This window comes from Molossus molossus, unplaced genomic scaffold (genome assembly GCF_014108415.1).
Source record: "Molossus molossus isolate mMolMol1 unplaced genomic scaffold, mMolMol1.p scaffold_m16_p_13, whole genome shotgun sequence".
Classification (NCBI taxonomy): domain Eukaryota; kingdom Metazoa; phylum Chordata; class Mammalia; order Chiroptera; family Molossidae; genus Molossus; species Molossus molossus.
In genome coordinates, this window is record NW_023425348.1 from 72,767,543 (window position 1) to 72,787,900 (window position 20,358).

Below are 20,358 nucleotides of genomic sequence, written 5' to 3' on the forward strand. Positions count from 1 at the left end.
CTGTATAAGTGGATTAATCCTTGAGGGGAATGCTTTTGTGTAGAGCTATTTACTTGTGTTTTTATTAAAATAGAAATTTTCCTTAAGGATTTTTTTTTTTTTTTTAAGTGAGTAGCGTTAATGAGTAGGCAAGTAGAACACACATTTTAAAAACAAGGTAGTGTAAGCAAGACATGTAAATAGTCTTAGGAAGGAGGACATTGACAATTCTTGGTATTTGAACAATTATAAATTATTAGACATTTTAATGTATTCCCCTTAATGCTGTTATCCAAACAGAAATAACTGAAATATACTTTATTCATTGAAGAAAAAAACCTTTTGCTTTCCATTTTAAAATGAATTCTAATTCACTCCTTTTTACATTGAACTCCCAACAGAGTATATAAATCATACAGTTGTACTAACTTATCCTAATGAGTAAGTAGCGGGTTAAAGCAACTAATAATTCAAAAGATACCTGTTAAGGTGATAAATGATCTTTTTTTTTTTTAATTCACAAGCTTTAGACTTTTAAAAAATATAATTCAAAATAAGTGATGCTGAAACTCTAACATAATTTTTGTTTTCCTACTACTTCCATTTATTCAGACTTAACTGCATAATTACAGCCATGGACAGGGAATAAGGATTTTTACAGGATTATATTTTATCATATTTTCCTTTTCAGTTGGGCAAAGGTCTTGTCAGATTAAACTCCTTGTTACATACCTGCTTGAAAAATTATCTTAGAGTGGAACCTCAGATAGTATCTTATTTAGCATCCTTTTACTGTTCTTAATGTTCAGAAATCCTGCATTCTGGATAGGTAGGTGTTCATTCAGCTTCTGCAATAATCAGCCTTCTAGGGCCTGGTAGAATGCTCATTTATCAGTGGAAGTCTTTCATTTTTGGACAAGTTCTCAATGTTTGAATTACACCACCACTGTTTAATATATACTTTGTTTTCTGGAACAACTCAGACTTGTACATGAGAAGGCTTCCTGCATTTGAAAATAGCTATTATGGATCATCTATGGATTGTACTGTATGCTCTCTCTACTGTCCTTTTAAAATTTGAGGAAAGATTTGTTTCTTCTTATCTTTACTGGCTTGTAATGATTTTTTTTTCCTTCTTTTTAATCCTCACATGAGGGCATTGTTGCATTTATCTTCAGACAGAGCAGGAGGAAGAGAGAGAGAGAAACATTGATGTGAGAGAGACACATCAACGGGCTGCCACCCACATGACCCCAACTGGGACACGGGACAAACTGTAACCCAGGTACATGCCCTTAGCAGGAACCGAACCCGGGACTCCCTGGTCCGTGGGCTGATGCTCTAAGCTCTGAGCCAAACTGGCCAGGGCCTGACTTGTAATGATTTTTACTAGCAACTGATTCTCACTTGAATTAGTGTAGAGTTAGCAGGAAGTCAGCTGTCTACCACTTTGCGGGCAAAATCAGAACTAATGTTTCTAGGTGAAGAATAGGAAATGTAAGAAGTGGGGACTTAAAACAGTATCAAGAAAGGCCACTGAACATGGAAAATTGAGAGGAAATGAATTATTTGTCTTTTTTTGTTAACCTTCACCTGAGGATATTTTTCCGTTGATTTTTAGACAGAGTGGAAGGGAGGGAATGCGGGAAGGAGAGAGACAGAGAGAAACATCATTGTGAGATACACATTGATTGCAACCCAGGTACCAGCCCTTGACCAGGAATAGAACCCTTGGGTCAGCTGGCTGATGCTCTATTTAACTGATGCTCTATCCAACTGCTGAGCCAAATCTGCCAGAGCTATCTTTTGTTTTTGTATTTGTCTTTCTATAGGTTCTTTCAGTACTATAGAAATGATTTGTTTGAAGACAATTTAAAGTATAGCTAAGTGCATTTATTACTTTTGTTATTGTAGACTTTATTTTTAAGTTGGTGTTTATTCCAATTTGGAGATCTTTTCCTTAATTGAGAACAGGATTTACATAGTTTCCTGGATAGCCAAATTTTCAGTTATCTCTCCTAATCTTTCTTGTTATGACTGTTTACAGTTATCAAGTTGATGATTTTTTGGGGGGCAAGGGTATCTCTTTGCTATTTCTTTGTTTTGTAGAATTTAAAAAATGTTTTCTTAAATTATTCATTTATGGAATTTGTTGGATATAATAGTAAGGAAGGAAAGCTCAGGAGGAAGACAGCTATTTTGGATATTCATCTTTTGCCAGCCTCATGGCACTGAATTTCTAAAAAACATTTCAATAAAGTAACTTTGGTGGTAATGAAAAAAAAAATCTTTGGGAAGAGTGGAAGATTTAGGTGTACCGTGATTCAGCAACATAAGTATCCTCTTAGAGAAGGGAAAGGAGGAAAAGAGCATCAGCAGGGCTCAAATGAAATGTAGCAACGGCTGGAATCCAGAGTGGCATAACATAGAGGTGAAGTGAAGTGTGGCAGCACAAATGATATTTCTGGGATTTATGACCTGAGGCAAGTTAATTAATTGCTCTGTCTTTCCAATTAGGTGAAATATGATTGATAATCGTGCCCCCTGATAGGGTTAGCTACTAGTGCTTTAAATTTGAGTATCTGTCGCATAGTGTCATCTGTTACAAGTTAACGAAGAGACGGAAGATAGAATGGGACTGGGCAGCACTTGTTGGGGTGATTATTTCTTAGTTTCACATGACTACATAATGTTTTGACATTTACTGGATATTGTCACACCTTTGTCCAATGGTTCCCCCTTCAGAGTCTCTGGGTAATTTGGGAAATGACCTGATTTTATCTTGCTCACATGTGGTGTGCTATAAATGAAATTTTGATACACTCTGGGCACTCAGTAGTTGTAAAAAGAACCCTACATTGAATTTCAAGATAGAATCTAAGAGGGCAGGTTTTTGTTATCAATATTTTTCTGATGAAATCATCTTTTTTTTTTTTTTTTAATCCTCATCCGAGGACATTTTTCCATTTTTTGTACAGACAGAGTAGGAGGGAGAGAGAGGAAGAGAGAGAGAGGGAAACATCGATGTGAAAGGGACACATCGAGTGGCTGCCACCCGCACGACCAACCAGGGCCGGGGACAAACTGCAACCGAGGTACATGCCCTTAGCAGGAACCGAACCCGGGTCTCTCCGGACCGCAGGCGGACGCTCTAACCGCTGAGCCAAACCGGCCAGGGCTGAAATCATCTTTTTATGCTAGGAAAACAGCTCTGTTCTCCAGAAAAAATGCTTAATATATATTTTAATTTTTTTTATCCTCACCTGAGGACATTTTTGCATTTATCTTCAGATAGAGGGGGAGGAAGAGAGAGAGAGAGAGAGAGAGAGAGAGAGAGAGAGAGAGAAACTTCGATGTGACAAAGACACATCGACTGGCTGCCACCCGCATAACCCCAACTGGGACCGGGTATAAGCTGCAACCAAGGTACGTGCCCATAGTGGGAACCGAGCCCAGGTTTCTCTGGTCTGTGGGCCCACGCTCTAACTGCTGAGCCAAACAGGCCAGGACTTAATATATATTTTTATGGATGATATGAATAGTTGATCAGTTTGTCTAATACTACTTTGTGTTAGGTAACTATGTGTTAGAGAAGAAAAACGCTGTGTGTTTGGAATACTTTACTCATTTCTTTGTCCCTGTTTTTGTTGGAGTTAATTTTGGATTAGCCAGTGTAATAATCAAGACCTTACTTATATTGATTTAGTTCATACTGTAAATTTTAACCCTGAATGGACAATTTTTTTACTTGGACTTAATTTAAGCCATTTGAGTAGAATGTGACAACAGAATGATCCAGTTTTGATGGTGTAGTCTACATTTTCAAAGATTTGGCAAATTATAGTATTGGGACCAGTGTAGATACCACATCCTTTCCTTTATCTTTCAAAGCTGCTTAGGAGTGAGCTGGGATTACAAGCTACCCTTATTTTGAAAAGTAGAAAATTAGACCAATTGACTGTCCTAAGAGGCTCTCTCTTTCTAGTACAAAATTTGGCATTCACCATTGAGTTTAATCATAATGTATTCTAAACTTCTGGAGCTTTGGCTCAATACAAGTATTACTTACGCATGGAAGGTGGTAACCCTTTAGTGTTCAGATCATAAATGGATCTTTTATTATGCTAATAATTAGTAAGGTTAAATAGCTATATAAGCCGGTCTAGTAAACCACCATTCAACAAGTTTTCTGTGTTTAAAATTGAACTTTTAAGCAACATGTATCCAAATTTAGGCTGCTATATAATGGTTTCTAGGTTTACAATTCATATCATATGTTTGATTCAGAATAATTTATTTCTACATTCTATTGGACTCACTATTATCTTAATCTGTTTATTTATTTATTCATTTATTGATTGATTGATTAGAAAGCTTTATTTCCATAGAATTACATCCCTGGATTTCCAAAGTCCCATTTCCCTTAGTCCAGTCATAGAAGAAGTATAGCTGGGGTTTCAGTAGAGTTAAATCAGAGCCATTGTCCCTCTTCCCTGTTTTAGCTAGGTCCAGTACAGCATGATTAGTCCATTGCGTGTGGGGTCCACATGGCCATGGGCTGGTCAGGGGTCTTCATTTGTTTTATTCACTACTGCATCTCAAGATCCAAGATAGAACTACAAGATGCATACTTTAATCCCCATTTCATGACGAAAATCTTTTTAAACTCCTGCCTACTGCTGAAATCACAGGTACAGAGTATTCCAAAATGGCAGTGGAGTGAATGGAAGCTACTCAGACCATCTCCCAGGACCAAACTGAAATTACAACTTGGGCTCCGGCAGAGGGAGGGTGGACTGGACTGGAACTGTCTGGGGACACTTGGGATTTGGAGGGAACTCAGAGCTTTTGCTGAGTTGCTGCCACGCAGGACGGTGGTCATCTTACTCCTTCCCAGGACTCTGGGGAGAAGTGGCGACCGCTCCCTCCTAGCTTTTTATTTCTTAAAAGAAAAGTAGCCTATCCTTTTTTATTATTATTTTTTAATTAAAAACATTTTGTTTTTAAATTGATTTTAGAGAGAGAAAGGGAGAGGGAGAAAGAGAAACATCAATGAGAGAGAACATCAATTGGCCCCCCACTGGGGATTTGGCCCACAACCTGGGCATATGCCCTGACAGAGAATCGAGCCTGTGACCTTTTGGCGCATGGGTTGATGTTGAAACACTGAGCCACACTGGCTGGGCAGTAAGTAGCCTACCCTTTTAAAAAAGTAGATAAACACCCTGGCCGGTTTGGCTCAGCAGTTAGAGCCTTGGCGTGCGGACCAGAGAGTCCTGGGTTCGGTTTCCGCTAAGGGCATGTACCTCTGTTGCAGTTTGTCCCCGGGCCCCGGTTGGGGTCAAGTAGGTGGCAGCCACTTGATGTTTCTCTCTCATATTGATGTTTCTCTCTCTCTCTTCCTCCCTCCACCTCTATCTGAAGATAAATGCTAAAATGTCCTCAGGTGAGGATTAAAAAAAAAAAATAGATGAACAAAGACAGTTCAGGGGTCAGAGGAAAAGGAATAACTAGATTAAGTAGAATAACCTAGATTAAAGGGGAGAATTTTAAAAATAATTTTTATTTAAATTGTTTATATTAAATTGTTTGAGTATTCTGAGGTAGTTGAGCATATCTTTTGCACTTTGGGTTAGGCCTGCCAGATCAGTGTAAAAAATATGATTTTTTTCAACAAATAGACTTGAATTTTATATACTTATTAGCTGGTGGCTTATTGATGGTGTGAAGTAGCTCACAGAATAATAAAATTGGACAGTTTTGTCTGCCTTTAATGTTTTGATGGTTATCTTGGTTTAATTTACATCCAGTATAACTAAGGAATCATGATAGGCTTTTAAATTTGGTGTAGAATGGTTATGCAAGTTGACTAATATTTCTGGTACAAAGAATGGATCATTTGGTATAAAACCACTTATTAGCATTGTTTTCAAACTTGTTTCTGTGCCTCTGGATGCATTGTTTCAGAACCTTTCTTTGTATTTTATTTCTTGATTAATTTTATTATTGCTAAGGGTAAGGAACTACATATGTTTATAATTTTGATTATTTAAAAATTTACCCCCTTAATTTAGATTTCTTATTCCCTCTCCTTTGACCCATAAAACAATAACTGAATTTTTGACTGGGTTGCATTACCCAAAGCTTTTCTTTGGGATCTTATCTAATAGTAGTAGCCTGGGAAACCTCCAGAGTTCTCATCTTAGAAAAAAGAAAAAAGATGACCAGAGGTTAATTTCTGTTCCTGCTCTTGCACATTTAATTCCATTTTTGAGAAAATAACAAAGGAAAACTGACTGACCAAGTGTACTGCCTATAGGTGATGTGATGGCTTGAAGTATTTCATGTTCAAGGGAAATGGATGAGGCACATCAATGACAGTGTGCACATAGGTTTATTCAGGAAAATATATACCTTTTGTATCACTAATTCATGTGATTTTCTTTGGCAGGGGATGGAGGGACAAAGATTTTTAACACTTATAAAATGTTTGAGCCCTGGCCAGTTTGGCTCAGCGGTTAGAGCGTCGGCCTGTGGTCTGGAGAGACCCGGGTTCGGTTCCCGCTAGGGGCACGTACTTCGATTGCAGTTTGTCCCCGGCCCTGGTTGGTCGTGCGGGTGGCAGCCACTCGATGTGTCCCTTCACATCGATGTTTATCTCTCTCTCTCTCTTCCTCACTCTCCCTCCCACTCTATCTGTACAAAAAATGGAAAAATATCCTCAGGTGAGGATAAAAAAAAATAATAAAATGTTTGATAGGCTCACTTGAGTATAAGTGGATCCTAACCAAATTGTGGCCCTTACCCATGTGGGTTGGAAGAACCATGTGCCTGGGTTGTCTGATCTATACTTTTTTTTTTTTAATCTTTTTAAAAAATCTTTATTGTTGAATGTATTACAGATGTTCCTCATTTTTCCCCCATTGACCCCCTCCCACCTTTTCCCCACACTGTTGTCTGTGTCCATTGGTTATGCATATAAGTTCTTTGGTTTATTTCTTCCCACCCCCAGCCCCCCTTCTCTTTGAGGTTTGTCAGTCTAGCAACCAATTTGTATTTCTTAATACCTTCACCTTTTTCACCCATTCCCCCAACCCTCCTCCCATCTGGCAACCAACAGAATGCTCTGTATCTATGAGAATGTTTCTGTTTTGCCTGTTCATTTTGTTTGTAGATTCCATTGTCGATAGATATGTATTCATTACCATTTTGTTTGTTCATATATTTTATCTTTTTCTTCAAAAAGACCCTTCAACATTTCATATAATAATGGTTTGGTGCTGATGAACTTTAACGTTTCTTGTCTGGGAAACTTTATATGGCCATTGATTGATTCTAAATGACAGCTTTGCAGGATAGAGTAATCTTGGTTGTAGGTTCTTGCTTTTCATCTCTCTGAATATTTCTTGCCACTTCCTTCTGGCCTGCAAAGTTTCTTTTGAGAAATCAGCTGACAGTCTTATGGGAACTCCCTTGTAGGTAACTAACTGCTTTTTTGTTGTTGTTGCTTTTAAGATTCTATCCTTGTCTTGAACCTTTTGCATTTTGATGATGATGTGTCTTGGTGTGGGCCTCTTGGGGTTCATCTTGTTTGGGACTCTCTGTGCTTCCTGGACTTGTATGTCTGTTTCCTTCACCAAGTTAGGGAAGTTTTCTGCCATTATTGTTTCAAACAGGTTTTCGATTTCTTGTTCTCTCTCTTCTTCGGGCACCCCCAAGATGCGAATGTTGGCACCCTTGAAGTTGTCCCAGAGGCTCCTTACACTATCCTCATTTTTTTGGATTCTTTTTTCTTTTTGCTGTTCTGATTGTTTTTTGATCTATACTTTTTTTTAAAGAAACCTAAAGAGTAAACAATGTTGTATCATTGGCTTATAATATTTGGTTTCCTTTATCAGTGGCTGGAGTATTTAGTTTTTTAGCTCACTATTAAAATAACTTATTTTATGTACTAACTCGAATGAATATATCTATAAAGTATATTTAGGATGAGATTTGAGACAAACTTAGAGATTATGTGGGTTTTGTTATTTAAACTGTTACGTGCTTTCAGTATGGAATATAATTCTTTTTTTTTAAAATATAGGGCAAGCTTGATGATTACCAGGAGCGAATGAACAAAGGGGAAAGGCTTAATCAAGATCAGCTGGTAAAGATGCTACATTTTATTTAAGATTTTATGCTCACTCTTTTTAACAAGAAAATTTTGTGTTTGTGTTTTTCAGTAAAATAGTGTCCTGTCTTTGTTATTTTAATAGGATGCCGTGTCTAAATACCAGGAAGTTACAAATAACTTGGAGTTTGCGAAAGAATTACAGAGGAGTTTCATGGCATTAAGTCAAGATGTAAGTAAGAGGTGGTATATAAGTTTATGAAGTATTAAAAACAAGGAAGTCAGAAAGCTTATTTGTTTCTCTAATTTTAGCTGTTGCATTACCATTGACAAGCTCTGCAAGGTGAGAAGCTTGGATCCAGTTATATCTAAGATGCTTTCTAATTCTGTGAAGTTGAACATGTCAAAGATGCCTTTTAAAAGGAATGACTTTCAGATATGACAAGCGTGTAGTAGTTACTCTAAGGTTCTCATTGGTTTAAAATATATATAAACATGGCAGGCATTTATTTTTTATATGTTCCTTTATGTTTAATGACCATCTTAAAATTCTGTTAACTATAAAGAAAAAGGCTTGTTTATATAATTGGTAACAATTCTTTCCATTAGGGGTCTTAAGGGATGTGGCAGACTGATACATTGCTCTTGATCCAACAGAGTGGAGTGGTTTTCCCAAACATCTTTTGATGTGACAAAAACCTTTGGGAACAGGACAAAAATTAAATACAAAGTCAAATAATTTGTTCAGAGTTGAGACCAGAAAATCGATATCCTTCTGAATTAGTGTTAGCTTATTTGGACAAAGGCTAACAACAATAAAATAAAAAATTACCTCTGATTTGGTGAAATGAATAAACAATTTATTATGTGATGAGAGACAGTGCAGTCCAGAGATTAGCAGTTCTGATTCTGGAACCAGACTGCCTGGTTTGAATCTTGATTCTGCCATTTTTACTTAATAATTGCCTGGCTTTGAATGAGTTACTTAACTTCTTCAATCGTTTATCAGTCAGGGTTTTCCAGAGAAAAAGAGCCAGTAGGATAAAAAGAGGATGAGACAAGGGGAAGCAGAAGGCAGAGGGCGGAGGCTGTCATCACTCTGCTTCTGTTTTCTAAACTGTAAAATGGCGATAATAATACTACCTACCTCATCAGAGGGTTGTTCTTAAAATAGTATTTGATGCATAACTTAATATATTTCGTGCAGAACTAATATATTTCATGCACTTAATATTGTTACTCATTAAATTTGATTAAAGGAGGAAAATATTGATATCTTTCAAAAATAAAGGAAATTTAATTTACATTTAAATAGGGATTTGTTCCCCTTAGCTTAGGGTAGAGCCTCAGGCTTGACGAACTCTGCCCAATTTCTTTTTCTGATACTATACAATTTAATAAATAATCTATTTCTAAAACTGTTATCACTGTGTAAGTGAAAATACTTGCCACCTATTGCTAAGATATCATTTAATCAACTACCCTCTTTGCTGCCATTAAAAATTTATCTTATTGAAACTTTCATTATTCCTTCCAGGTCTACCCTATTTCTCCCTTTATTATGTATTTTATATGTCTTTATTTTGGTTTTCTCTGTTTCAAGTTATCCTAGTGAGGCTTGAGAAAGGGGAGAATGTGGGAAGGAAAACACAGTCATGGCTCTTGAAAAGATGACTTTTCTTTGACACCATACTGATGCTATACATGAGAAAAGAGAGAAATATTTGAGTTTGGCTGATGCTCTCCCTTTAACTTCCTCAGCAAAGAAAAAGAGTAGTGGAAAGAAAATAGTGGGAAAAATACATTCATATTTAGCTTTTATCTGTCTTCTGCCACCTTCATTTTTCCCACTAGTATCTTCTTATTCATAAAAATGTCAGTTTTAGTAACTATTTTCAATATGTTGAAATGCCTTTACCAGCAGTGGATCGTTTGAGTTGAGGTAACAGTGGTGGGTTTTGACATTTATTGTGAATCATTAGTAGGTACTTAGAACTTGGAATCATTTTTCCATACAGAAGATATATATATATATATAGTTAAGATGTTTTGCTGTGGTGGTTAGGTTTTTTAATTGAATCAGGGCCTTAATTAAAAATTTAAATTTTTCTTTTCATTATGGGAAATTTTAAAACAAAAATATAGTGAACCCCCATGTACCCATATCTATCTTCTATACTTACCATTTCATGGGTAATCATATTTGATATAGTGTACCCACACCTACTTCCCTACCCCCTGTCTGTTGGATTGTAATGAAGCAAATCCCAAATATATCATTTCATGGGTAATATTTCAGTAGTAAAATACTTTCTAGGGAAAGATGTGTCCTGAATTTCTAACAACTGCTCTTTTGTAAGTTGGGAAACATTCTTTTGTGTACTGGGGGTCACAGCTAGCTCATTTGAGTAAAATATGTTTTATTTACATTGGACCTGAAATTGATTGAACTAGAAGAGTTTTTAAAACGTATTTTGATGTCTTATGTTTATATTCTTATGCAGATTCAGAAAACAATAAAGAAAACAGCACGGCGGGAGCAGCTTATGAGAGAAGAAGCTGAACAAAAACGTTTAAAAACTGTACTTGAGCTGCAATTTGTTTTGGACAAATTGGGAGATGAAGAAGTGCGAACTGACCTGAAACAGGGTTTGAATGGCGTGCCTATATTGTCTGAAGAGGAATTGTCATTGTTGGATGAATTCTACAAGTTAGCAGACCCTGAACGGGACATGAGCTTGAGGTATAATGGTATATGATAATAGAAACTTCTAAATGTTGCCTTAAGTTGACAATTGAAAGGTAATTAATTAGCTATTTAATTGTTATTGTAAGGTTGAATGAGCAGTATGAACATGCCTCCATTCACCTGTGGGACTTGCTGGAAGGCAAAGAAAAACCTGTATGTGGCACAACCTGTGAGTATCACTAATACTTGATTGTTTTGTAACTAAGAATCTTTAAAAATTAGCTACCTACTTAAGAGTAATGTTAATTGAAGAAATTTTAGAACCATATAAATAACATCCACTGTTTACTTTTTGTGTTTGTATCTTTTTCTGTGTGCCTTAAGTCGAAACAACCAAAAATCTATAAAGATGGAAGTCCTAACTTCACATGTTTTGTTTATAACTTACTCTGCTTGAGGTGGACAGATTAACACCAAATTGACTACAGTTTTTGGTTATTAGGTGGGGACTCGTTTTTCCTTATAGCTGAAATTTTGTGAGAAACATTTACTGCACCTTGTATGGTCATTGCCTTAATTAGTCTCTTTAATTTTTCTTAGACTTTTGTGCTACTTCAGGGACATTTATTTTTTTCTTGTAAGTGCCCCTAGCGGGAACCGAACCGGGGACTCTCTGGTCTACAGGCCGATGCTCTAAACGCTGAACCAAACCGGCCAGGGCCTTTTTCTGTATTTTAAAAAAGGTGTTGATATCTAATCCAGTTTTCTATATGTGAGTTCCTTAACCTGAAATATGCAATTAAATGTTGATTTTTTTTTTTTTTTAAGGACATTTAAGCTTCACTAACTTAATTTGGGTTGAAAAGACATTAAATTGGATTATAAGTTTTAGTTGGCAAAACAGTATGATACAATTTGGTCTGCATTTGCTTTAAGGAAATATGTAAAATCATATATGAGGAATCAATCCCTTTATATCTTTTCATGTAAGAAATAATTTTCTTGATTTGTTAACTTGTGTTGTCTGTATTTCTTTGTAAAAAATCTTTTTGGCTTTTTGACTTTAGTTCTGCTATAAGTATGTTGTGAATTGACCACTTGAAGTTTGGAAAGTAATTGACATATGTGCATAAAACTTGTTAGCTTAAAAAAGTAGTTTTAGGTCAAGCCTGATCAAATTTTCATGAGCATTATTAAGGAGTGACAAGGGTTAAGCATCTAGCCTTGTAGCTTATTTTGGTGTTACTTTCAACCTGGTCTTGTTCCTGCATCTTAAGAATGTCCCTCTTTATCTATAGCTAATTGAAAGCTACTAATGTACTCAACATTAGTGGGGGTTTTTTTAATCCTCACTGGAGGATATGTTTTTTTATTTTTCTTAGAGCGAGAAAGGGGGAGAGAGAGTGAGAGTGAGAGAAAGGGGGAGAGAGAGAGAGAGAGAGAGAGAGAGAGAGAGAGAGAGAGAGAGAGAAAATGTGACCTAGGGGTTGAACCGGCAACCTAGGTATGTGCCCTGACCGGGAATCAAACCCCACAGCCTTTTGGTGTACAGGATGATGCTCTAACCAGCTGAGCCACCTGGCCAGGGATTCGTGTTTTTATATGCATTCATTTTTCTTGCTTTTTAAAAAAATTTCACCCAAGGATATTTCTCCATTGACTTTTAGATAGAGTGGAAGTGAGGGAGGGAGGGAGAGAAACATTGATGTGAGAGATACGCATCGATTGGTTGCCTGTTGCACAACCCCGACCGTGGCTGGGTATTGAACCTGCAACCCAGTTACATGCCCTTGACTGAGAATTGAACCTGAGACCCTTCAGTCTAAGGGCCAAAGCTGTAACAACTGAATCAAACCAGGCAGGGCTATTTATTTATATTTAAAACAAATAGTTCTGAGTCACGATTCTCTAAAGTGTAGGGGAAGGAAAACATGAAGTGTTCAGAATTCATGAAGTTGTTAGTAATGTTATTGTTAATACGATTGGTTTTATTATTATAAAATTTGATATAATATGGTCCCTTAAGCTTTATTTCTGTAGAGTGACCTATTAAGGAATAGCCTTACTCTACATTTACTATACAAGGCCAGGAAATTGAGATTGTAATTCTTGACACACACATTTGCCTGCTGCCCTGCCCTCCTTATACCCTAATGTACTGCATTCTGACAATTTTATTTGCCTTTTAAACATCTTGTATCTGTCTACTTCTCTTTTTCTTCTACTTTTCTGCCTTTCTCTTGTTTAATGCAGTCTTCTAACTAAATCCACCTGTCCCTCATTAAAATTTTTTATTGGCTTTGTTTTAATTATGTTTTATATACATTTGTTTTTAATTTGATGACCTTGCATGGTTCAGCCTTTACCAGCCTCTCCAGACTCAAATTTCCTTATGCCATTTCTTACTCCTGGTGCTTCAGCCACAGTGCATACGTTCATTTTTTTGTATTTGGCATCCTTCTTCTTTGTACAGGGCTTTGTAAATGCTGTTGCCTCTGCCTTGAAACCTTTCTCTCTACTACTCATCTTCCAGATCTCAGCTCTTGCAGCACTTACACCAGGAAAGCCTCTCGTGGTCTCTCCCTGACTAGGTCCAATCCATTGTACTTCTGTGTAGTACTTTTCACAGATGTAATTTTACTGTTTTTGTGAGTATTTGATAACTCTTCTTTATTGGACTGTAAGCTTAAGGAGGGCAGATACTGTATCTTTTACATGTCTTATTGCACATTGCCTAACAGTTAGGTACTATATTGAATGAATAAATGAAAATTGTCAGCTCGCTTTTTTTAAAATTAATTTACTTTAAATACATAAAGGTATAAAGTTTAATACAAATAGGTTCTTTTTGTTCTCTATTATTCTGTAATAAATATCTGTTCTTGGTGGAATTTAATGTTTTTAATATGGTTTAGTATCTGTTGAGGTTTTTTTCTTACAATATTTTGTAGGATGTTGAATCTTACTCAAGTCAGGTATCCTCGGATAGTCTAACATTATAATTCATGTTCTGTTTTAAGATAAAGCTCTAAAGGAAATTGTTGAGCGTGTTTTCCAGTCAAACTACTTTGACAGCACCCACAACCACCAGAATGGGCTATGTGAAGAGGAAGAGGCAGCCTCAGCACCGACTGTTGAAGACCAGGTCGCTGAAGCTGGTGAGTACCCTAGGTGAAATAAGCCGTAGTTTATGGTCCTGATTTTACTTTCCTTTGCCACCAGCATAATCTGTGTGCTGCTTTATAATATTATTTGTAAGAATAGAGAGAAGTTTTAACATACTACCTCTTTTTTTTTTTAATCCTCATTCGAGGACATTTTTCCATTTTTTTGTAGAGACAGAGTGGGAGGGAGAGAGAGGAAGAGAGAGAGAGGGAAACATCGATGTGAAAGGGACACATCGAGTGGCTGCCACCCGCACGACCAACCAGGGCCGGGGACAAACTGCAACCAAGGTACATGCCCTTAGCGGGAACCGAACCCGGGTCTCTCCAGACCGCAGGTGGACGCTCTAACCGCTGAGCCAAACCGGCCAGGGCTAACATAGTACCTCTTAATTGGCATTACACCTGACCCAGAATAACTATTGAAACTGAAGTAATTTATTTTGGAATAAATGGTAAAGAAAACTTTCTAAATATATAATTGTAAGAATGATAAAATATATAAACGTGCTATTAACTATAACGTAAATAATTCAGACTGTGTGATGGTAACTGTTTTAAAAGATTTCTTACACTCTTTTGTATCGTTTTTTAACCTCTTAGAACCTGAGCCAGCAGAGGAATACACTGAACAAAGTGAAGTTGAATCAACAGAGGTATGATTTTTTTATTTAATGCTGGCTTTCCCTTTCTCCTTTCAAACAGAGGTCTCAAACATTTACTTTGCTTTGCAGTATGTAAATAGACAATTTATGGCCGAAACACAGTTCAGCAGTGGTGAAAAGGAACAGGTAGATGAGTGGACAGTTGAAACAGTCGAGGTAAGAGTTCTCTCTTCCAAGGTTGATGTCTTTTGTTTTTAATTAGTAATTTTTATGTCTCCTAAGAACAAATTAAGATTGTTAGTCTTTTGTATTATTAGTACACTTATTATAATAAACTTATTACACAAGACTGTTAGGTTTAAAAGGTGATTTGTTTATTTCTGTGGAGATTTAATAGAATCACTGATGCTGATCAATAAAAAAATTATAACCATGTATAATTTAGGGTTAATGTATTAAAGCAGCGGTTCTCAAACCTGTGGGTTGTGACCACTTTGGGGGTCGCCCAAGACAATCGGAAAACACATATTTCCGATGGTCTTAGGAACTGAGACACCGCTCCTCTATCGTCTCCAGGTGGTTCTGCCCACATACAGATGCACCCACACACAACATAGGAACTGTAAAGGGTCGCGCACTAGGAAGGTTGAGAACCACTGTATTAGTGTATATGATTTGTTATTAGGTTGCTGTATAAAAATCTGGGCTTCCACATGGATAGCCTTCAGAAAAAACCAATATAGCCACTTATAGGGGCTATATTGGAATGTTGTCTTAGACTCCTCATCTCCTTTACCCTGAGGCTGTGTGGTTATCAGGCCCTATTATCTCAGTATTCCTTATAAAGGAAACATGATTATGACTTGCTCAAGCTTAACAGGTATGACTTATTTGCCAAGGCTTCAAAAGCCAAATAGAAGAATATAAAACATTTTTTTTATCTTCACCTGAGTATATGTTAATATTGATTTTTTTTTTTTTTTTTTTTTTTTGTTAAGAGAGGCGGGGGGCAGAGAGAGAGAGAGAGGTGAGAAATATTAATCGGTTGCCTCTTGTATGTACCTCGATGGGGAATTGAACCTGCAACCTTTTGGTACCTGGGACGATGCTCCAACCAGTTGAGTCACCTGGCCAGGGCAGAATATAAATTTGATGTAATAAAAATTGGTGAGCCCTGGCCGGTTTGGCTCAGTGGTTAGAGCGGTGGCCCATGGACCAGTGAGTCTTGGGTTTGATTCTGGTTAAGGGCACATACCTCAGATGTTGTTTGTCCTTGGCCTTGATCAGGGTTGTGCTGGAGGCAACCAGTCAATGTGCCCCTCTCATGTCAATGCTTCTCTCCCTCCTCACACTATCTGAAGATAAATAGAAAAATATCCTTGGGTGAGGATTAAAAAAAAATTGGTGAGTTTTTCCAGCAGAGCAGGGAGTTATTAAAAACGATTGTCAGGAGAACTTATTAGAGCTAGGGAAAAAATAGGGAGAGGGAGAGTAAGCTTTTATAAAGTAATTCTGAAATGCTATGTGGTGATCCCATGGAATTGATAACACTTTAGAATTACAGTATTGATCAGAATATTAAATTTGGCATAATTGTGGTCAAAGTCTATTCTGTTTATAGTACAAATAGCATATGTAGTTTGAGGACCTGTCATGATGTAGTGAATGGAGCTCTTTTATTCTACCAATCCATCCCCTCCCCTTCTCCCACTTCAGGTGGTAAATTCACTGCAGCAGCAACCTCAGGCTGCATCTCCCTCGGTACCAGAGCCCCACTCTTTGCCGCCGGTGGCTCAGGCAGATCCCATTGTGAGAAGACAGCGAGTCCAGGACCTTATGGCACAAATGCAGGGGCCTTATAATTTCATACAGGTATGTACAGTTTAATTAAACACTGTAACAGAATGTTTAAATGTTTACATTATTTATCTTAACTCTATTATATTCTAACCTATAGGATTCAATGCTTGATTTTGAAAACCAGACACTTGATCCTGCCATTGTATCTGCACAGCCTATGAATCCAACACAAAACATGGACATGCCCCAGCTGGTTTGCCCTCCAGGTTAGTAATGGTGTATTTTTCTTTGAGAAATACATATAGGATCAATGCTTTCAGGTATTGTAAAGTTTGTAAAACTAATTTTTTCCTTTTAATGCTTGCTTAACTTTTAGATCTTCTACCTTTTAATTTGATGAGAAATATTTTCTTTTCCTATAATATAAATGACTGTAGTTCTATAATTTTCTGTTACTTTTTATTAGTATATAGACACAGAAAAGTATATGCAAACGGAACACACCACCACTCATAAATGGAACATTATCAGTACCCAGAAGCCTATTTTTGCCTTTCGGTCACTATTTACCCTCTCCCTGGCCCCATGGTAATTACTTCCTGACTTCTAAAACTGTAGACCAGTTTTTCCTGTTTCTGTATTTATATAAATGAAATTTTGCTTGGCTTTTTATTTAGTTATTAAAATTTTTTTTTCTTTATTGATTTTAGAGAGAGATGAAGGCAGAAGGGGAGAGAGATGGAAACAGTGATGAGAGAGAACATCTATTGCTGCCTCCTGCATGCCCCCCCACTGGGGATCGGGCCCACAGCCTGGGCATGTGCCTTGACCCCGGAATCAAACCAGCGGCCTCTTGATACATGGGTTGACACTCAACCACTGAGTCACACCGGCCTGCTTGGCTTTTTAAATGTCAAAATTAATCTAGGAATAAAAATAATCTGAAGGATACTTGCAGCTTTTTAGGAGGATTTCTGTATTGCCTAAATAAAAATGAGATTTAGCAGTCAACTGGATAAGGGGAAGAGATAAGCAGGAAGAAAGTTGAAGTTTCAGATTCTTGTTAGCCTTCTACCATTATTTGAAATAGCAGCACTAAGTAGAGTTGGTGCCTTGTATTGGGTTAAGTGGATCATTAGGATTTTTGAGTCTTGTCTTTTCCCCCACAACATGTCAGCATTAAGGGCACAAAAGTGGAAGTATGTAAAGTAACATATTTAATGTGTAATTTTAAATGTTATAAAAGGATTTGCTGAGTAAAAGCATGTTTAATGCCAGTATTCTAGTAAGGTAGTTAGGATGTTTCTGAAGGAAAGGGAGTTCATCTTCGTCACATCTCTACCAAGAGTTAGAAAACAGATCAGGGTTAGGCCTTCTAGAAAGGAATCAGAGTAATTAGCATTCATTTTCTGAGCTCTACCAGAGGAAGAAAATAAAAAGTGTTTTTAGCTGGTAAGCTGTGGTAAAGCACTGATGTAACTCAGGTAAATGTTGAGTCCATTAGACTCTCCAGTAAAAAGGAGCAATTCTAAATGACTAACGATCCTCTATTTTTTTATATTATTTACTTATTTTTAAATATGTTTTTATTTTTTAGAGAGGGAGAAAGAGAAAGAAACATGATTGGCTGCCTCCGGCACACCCCATCCTGGGGATCTAACCCACAGCCCCAGGCATGTGTCCTGACCAGGATATCAAACCAGCGACATCTTGGGTGCATGGATGAAGCTCAGCCAACTGAGTGACACCAGCCAGGGCAAGATCCTGTATTTGAGGGGTGCAGTGGGGGGCTTTTATTTTTATTTATTTTCTTTATTGATTTTAGAGAGAGAGCAAGAGAGAGAGAGAAACATTGATGAGAAAGAACATCGATTGGCCACCTCCTGGATGCCCCCTACTAGGGATTTGGCCCACAACCTGGGCACGTGCCCTAAACAGGAATCAAACTGGTGACCTCTTGGTGTATGGGTTGACACTCAACCACTGAGCCACACCGGCTGGGCAAGATCCTGTATTTTTGATTGTCCTAACCGTGGTTGGGAGGGGAGTGGAAGGATGGTGGGAGTTGGCAAAAATATACATACTGAACTGAATATAGGCTTTTAAAAAGTGTATTTACATTTTTAATTTTTTGTGGGAACATTTGAGATTATATTGAAACTTGATCATGTTAAAATTTTACTGAATATTGTCTAAAGTCTGAAGAGTAATGTTACTTTATAGTTATTGCTTTACAAGGCTTTTTCATGGATAACAATGGCATTGATTCTTTTCTGTTGTCTACCTCTTTGTTAGTACTTTATCACTAATGTCTTACTTTACTATTGCAAAACAAAATGAAAGCCATTGTGAGAGTTGATTAATAATGGCTACCAGTAAACACAATGTACATTTAAAAGCTAAAATTCAGAGTGTATTTCATGATTTTTTTTTTTTTTATCCTCATCCGAGGACACTTTTCCTTTTTTTGTACAGACAGAGTGGGAGGGAGAGAGAGCAAGAGAGAGAGAGGGAAACATCGACGTGAAAGGGACACATCGAGTGGCTGCCACCCGCACGACCAACCAGGGCCGGGGACAAACTGCAACCGAGGTACATGCCCTTAGCGGGAACCGAACCCGGGTCTCTCCGGACCGCAGGCGGACGCTCTAACCGCTGAGCCAAACCGGCCAGGGCAGTGTATTTCATGATTGCTAAAAAGTTTATTTAGAATTTGGCTATAGAAAATTGCCTTTTGCTACCAAGTAAGAGGTATTTAGACATCTCTGAGGAAATTTGAGTTTGTATAACAATATTTTTTTGGTCAATTTTGCAGTTCATTCTGAATCTAGACTTGCTCAACCTAATCAAGTTCCCGTACAACCAGAAGCTACCCAGGTAAGAGTGATATAAATATTTTTGCAGGTTTGCTTTTAGTCAGTTCTTGGGTAACTTTCTTAGTTAGCTTATGAAAGTTAGGTATGGATTTGATTGGTGTCCAAATCTGGCATGTGCAGCTTTATTTCCATGTTTACATGTATTTTTCCTATGATGTTTTTAAAATTTGTTTAATTCTTGTGTTTTATAATAATTTTTTATATCGAAGGAAGAAGCATTTAGACATAAGTCTAAAATTTAGTACAGATAGTATCACTTTAGAAGTATTCTGGGGGAACTTTATAACTGGGTTAGGGTTTATTTAACTTTGAACTTTAATAATGTGTATTTTTTGCAGTTAGGTTCTGTGGTCTGTTTAACAGGTACATCTATTATTCTTAGCCATGTATGTATTAGAGTTGATTTATAACAGAAAGAAGCTTTGATTTCTTTATTTCTGTGTAGGTTCCTTTGGTTTCATCCACAAGTGAGGGATATACAGCATCTCAACCCTTGTACCAGCCTTCTCATGCTACAGAGCAACGACCACAGAAGGAACCAATTGATCAGATTCAGGCAAGTTCTGTTACTAGGTCATATAAACTTGATGAGTTGCTTATTCATGAATTGGGCAGAGGTAAATTACTGGTAGTATAGTGACTCTTCTTTTTGGACCTAATGCATTGTAGTACAGTATTCTTTTTTTTTTCTTTATTGATTTTAGAGAGAGAGAAAGGGAGAGAGAGTTAAAAACATCAGTGAAAGAGAACATCGGTTGGATGCCTCCTGCATGCCCCTCACCGGGGATTTGGCCTGTGACCTCTTGGGACGCTCAACCACTGAGCCACACCGGTTGGGCAGTGCAGTATTTTTTATTTCATGGAATAGTTGAGTTTGTTAATACACATGTGGGTAGTAGTCTTGACTAAATTTAGTTTATCACTAAAGTGCATCTGTTCACTTTGTGTTTAGGCAACAATCTCTTTAAATGCAGACCAGACTACAGCTTCATCATCCCTTCCTGCTGCTTCTCAGCCCCAAGTATTCCAGAGTGGGACAAGCAAACCTTTACATAGCAGTGGAATCAATGTAAATGCAGCTCCATTCCAATCCATGCAAACGGTAGGCAAATTAATTCAGCTAACATTGAGT

At 37.3% G+C, this 20,358-nt stretch overlaps 1 protein-coding gene across 2 annotated transcripts in view; it reads left to right on the plus strand.

The window, feature by feature from the left end:
- The window catches only part of CAPRIN1 (cell cycle associated protein 1), a 36,434-nt gene that overhangs the window by 7,572 nt on the left and 8,504 nt on the right, over positions 1-20,358 (plus strand). For both annotated transcript variants that reach the window (XM_036257951.1, XM_036257952.1), the window contains exons 3-14: positions 8,066-8,128; positions 8,238-8,324; positions 10,597-10,835; positions 10,928-11,010; positions 13,802-13,939; positions 14,549-14,601; positions 14,680-14,766; positions 16,267-16,422; positions 16,508-16,616; positions 19,166-19,227; positions 19,672-19,782; positions 20,179-20,328. In XM_036257951.1, coding sequence (XP_036113844.1) covers positions 8,066-8,128; positions 8,238-8,324; positions 10,597-10,835; positions 10,928-11,010; positions 13,802-13,939; positions 14,549-14,601; positions 14,680-14,766; positions 16,267-16,422; positions 16,508-16,616; positions 19,166-19,227; positions 19,672-19,782; positions 20,179-20,328 — 1,338 coding nt within the window. The remainder of the gene's footprint in view (positions 1-8,065; positions 8,129-8,237; positions 8,325-10,596; positions 10,836-10,927; positions 11,011-13,801; positions 13,940-14,548; positions 14,602-14,679; positions 14,767-16,266; positions 16,423-16,507; positions 16,617-19,165; positions 19,228-19,671; positions 19,783-20,178; positions 20,329-20,358) is intronic.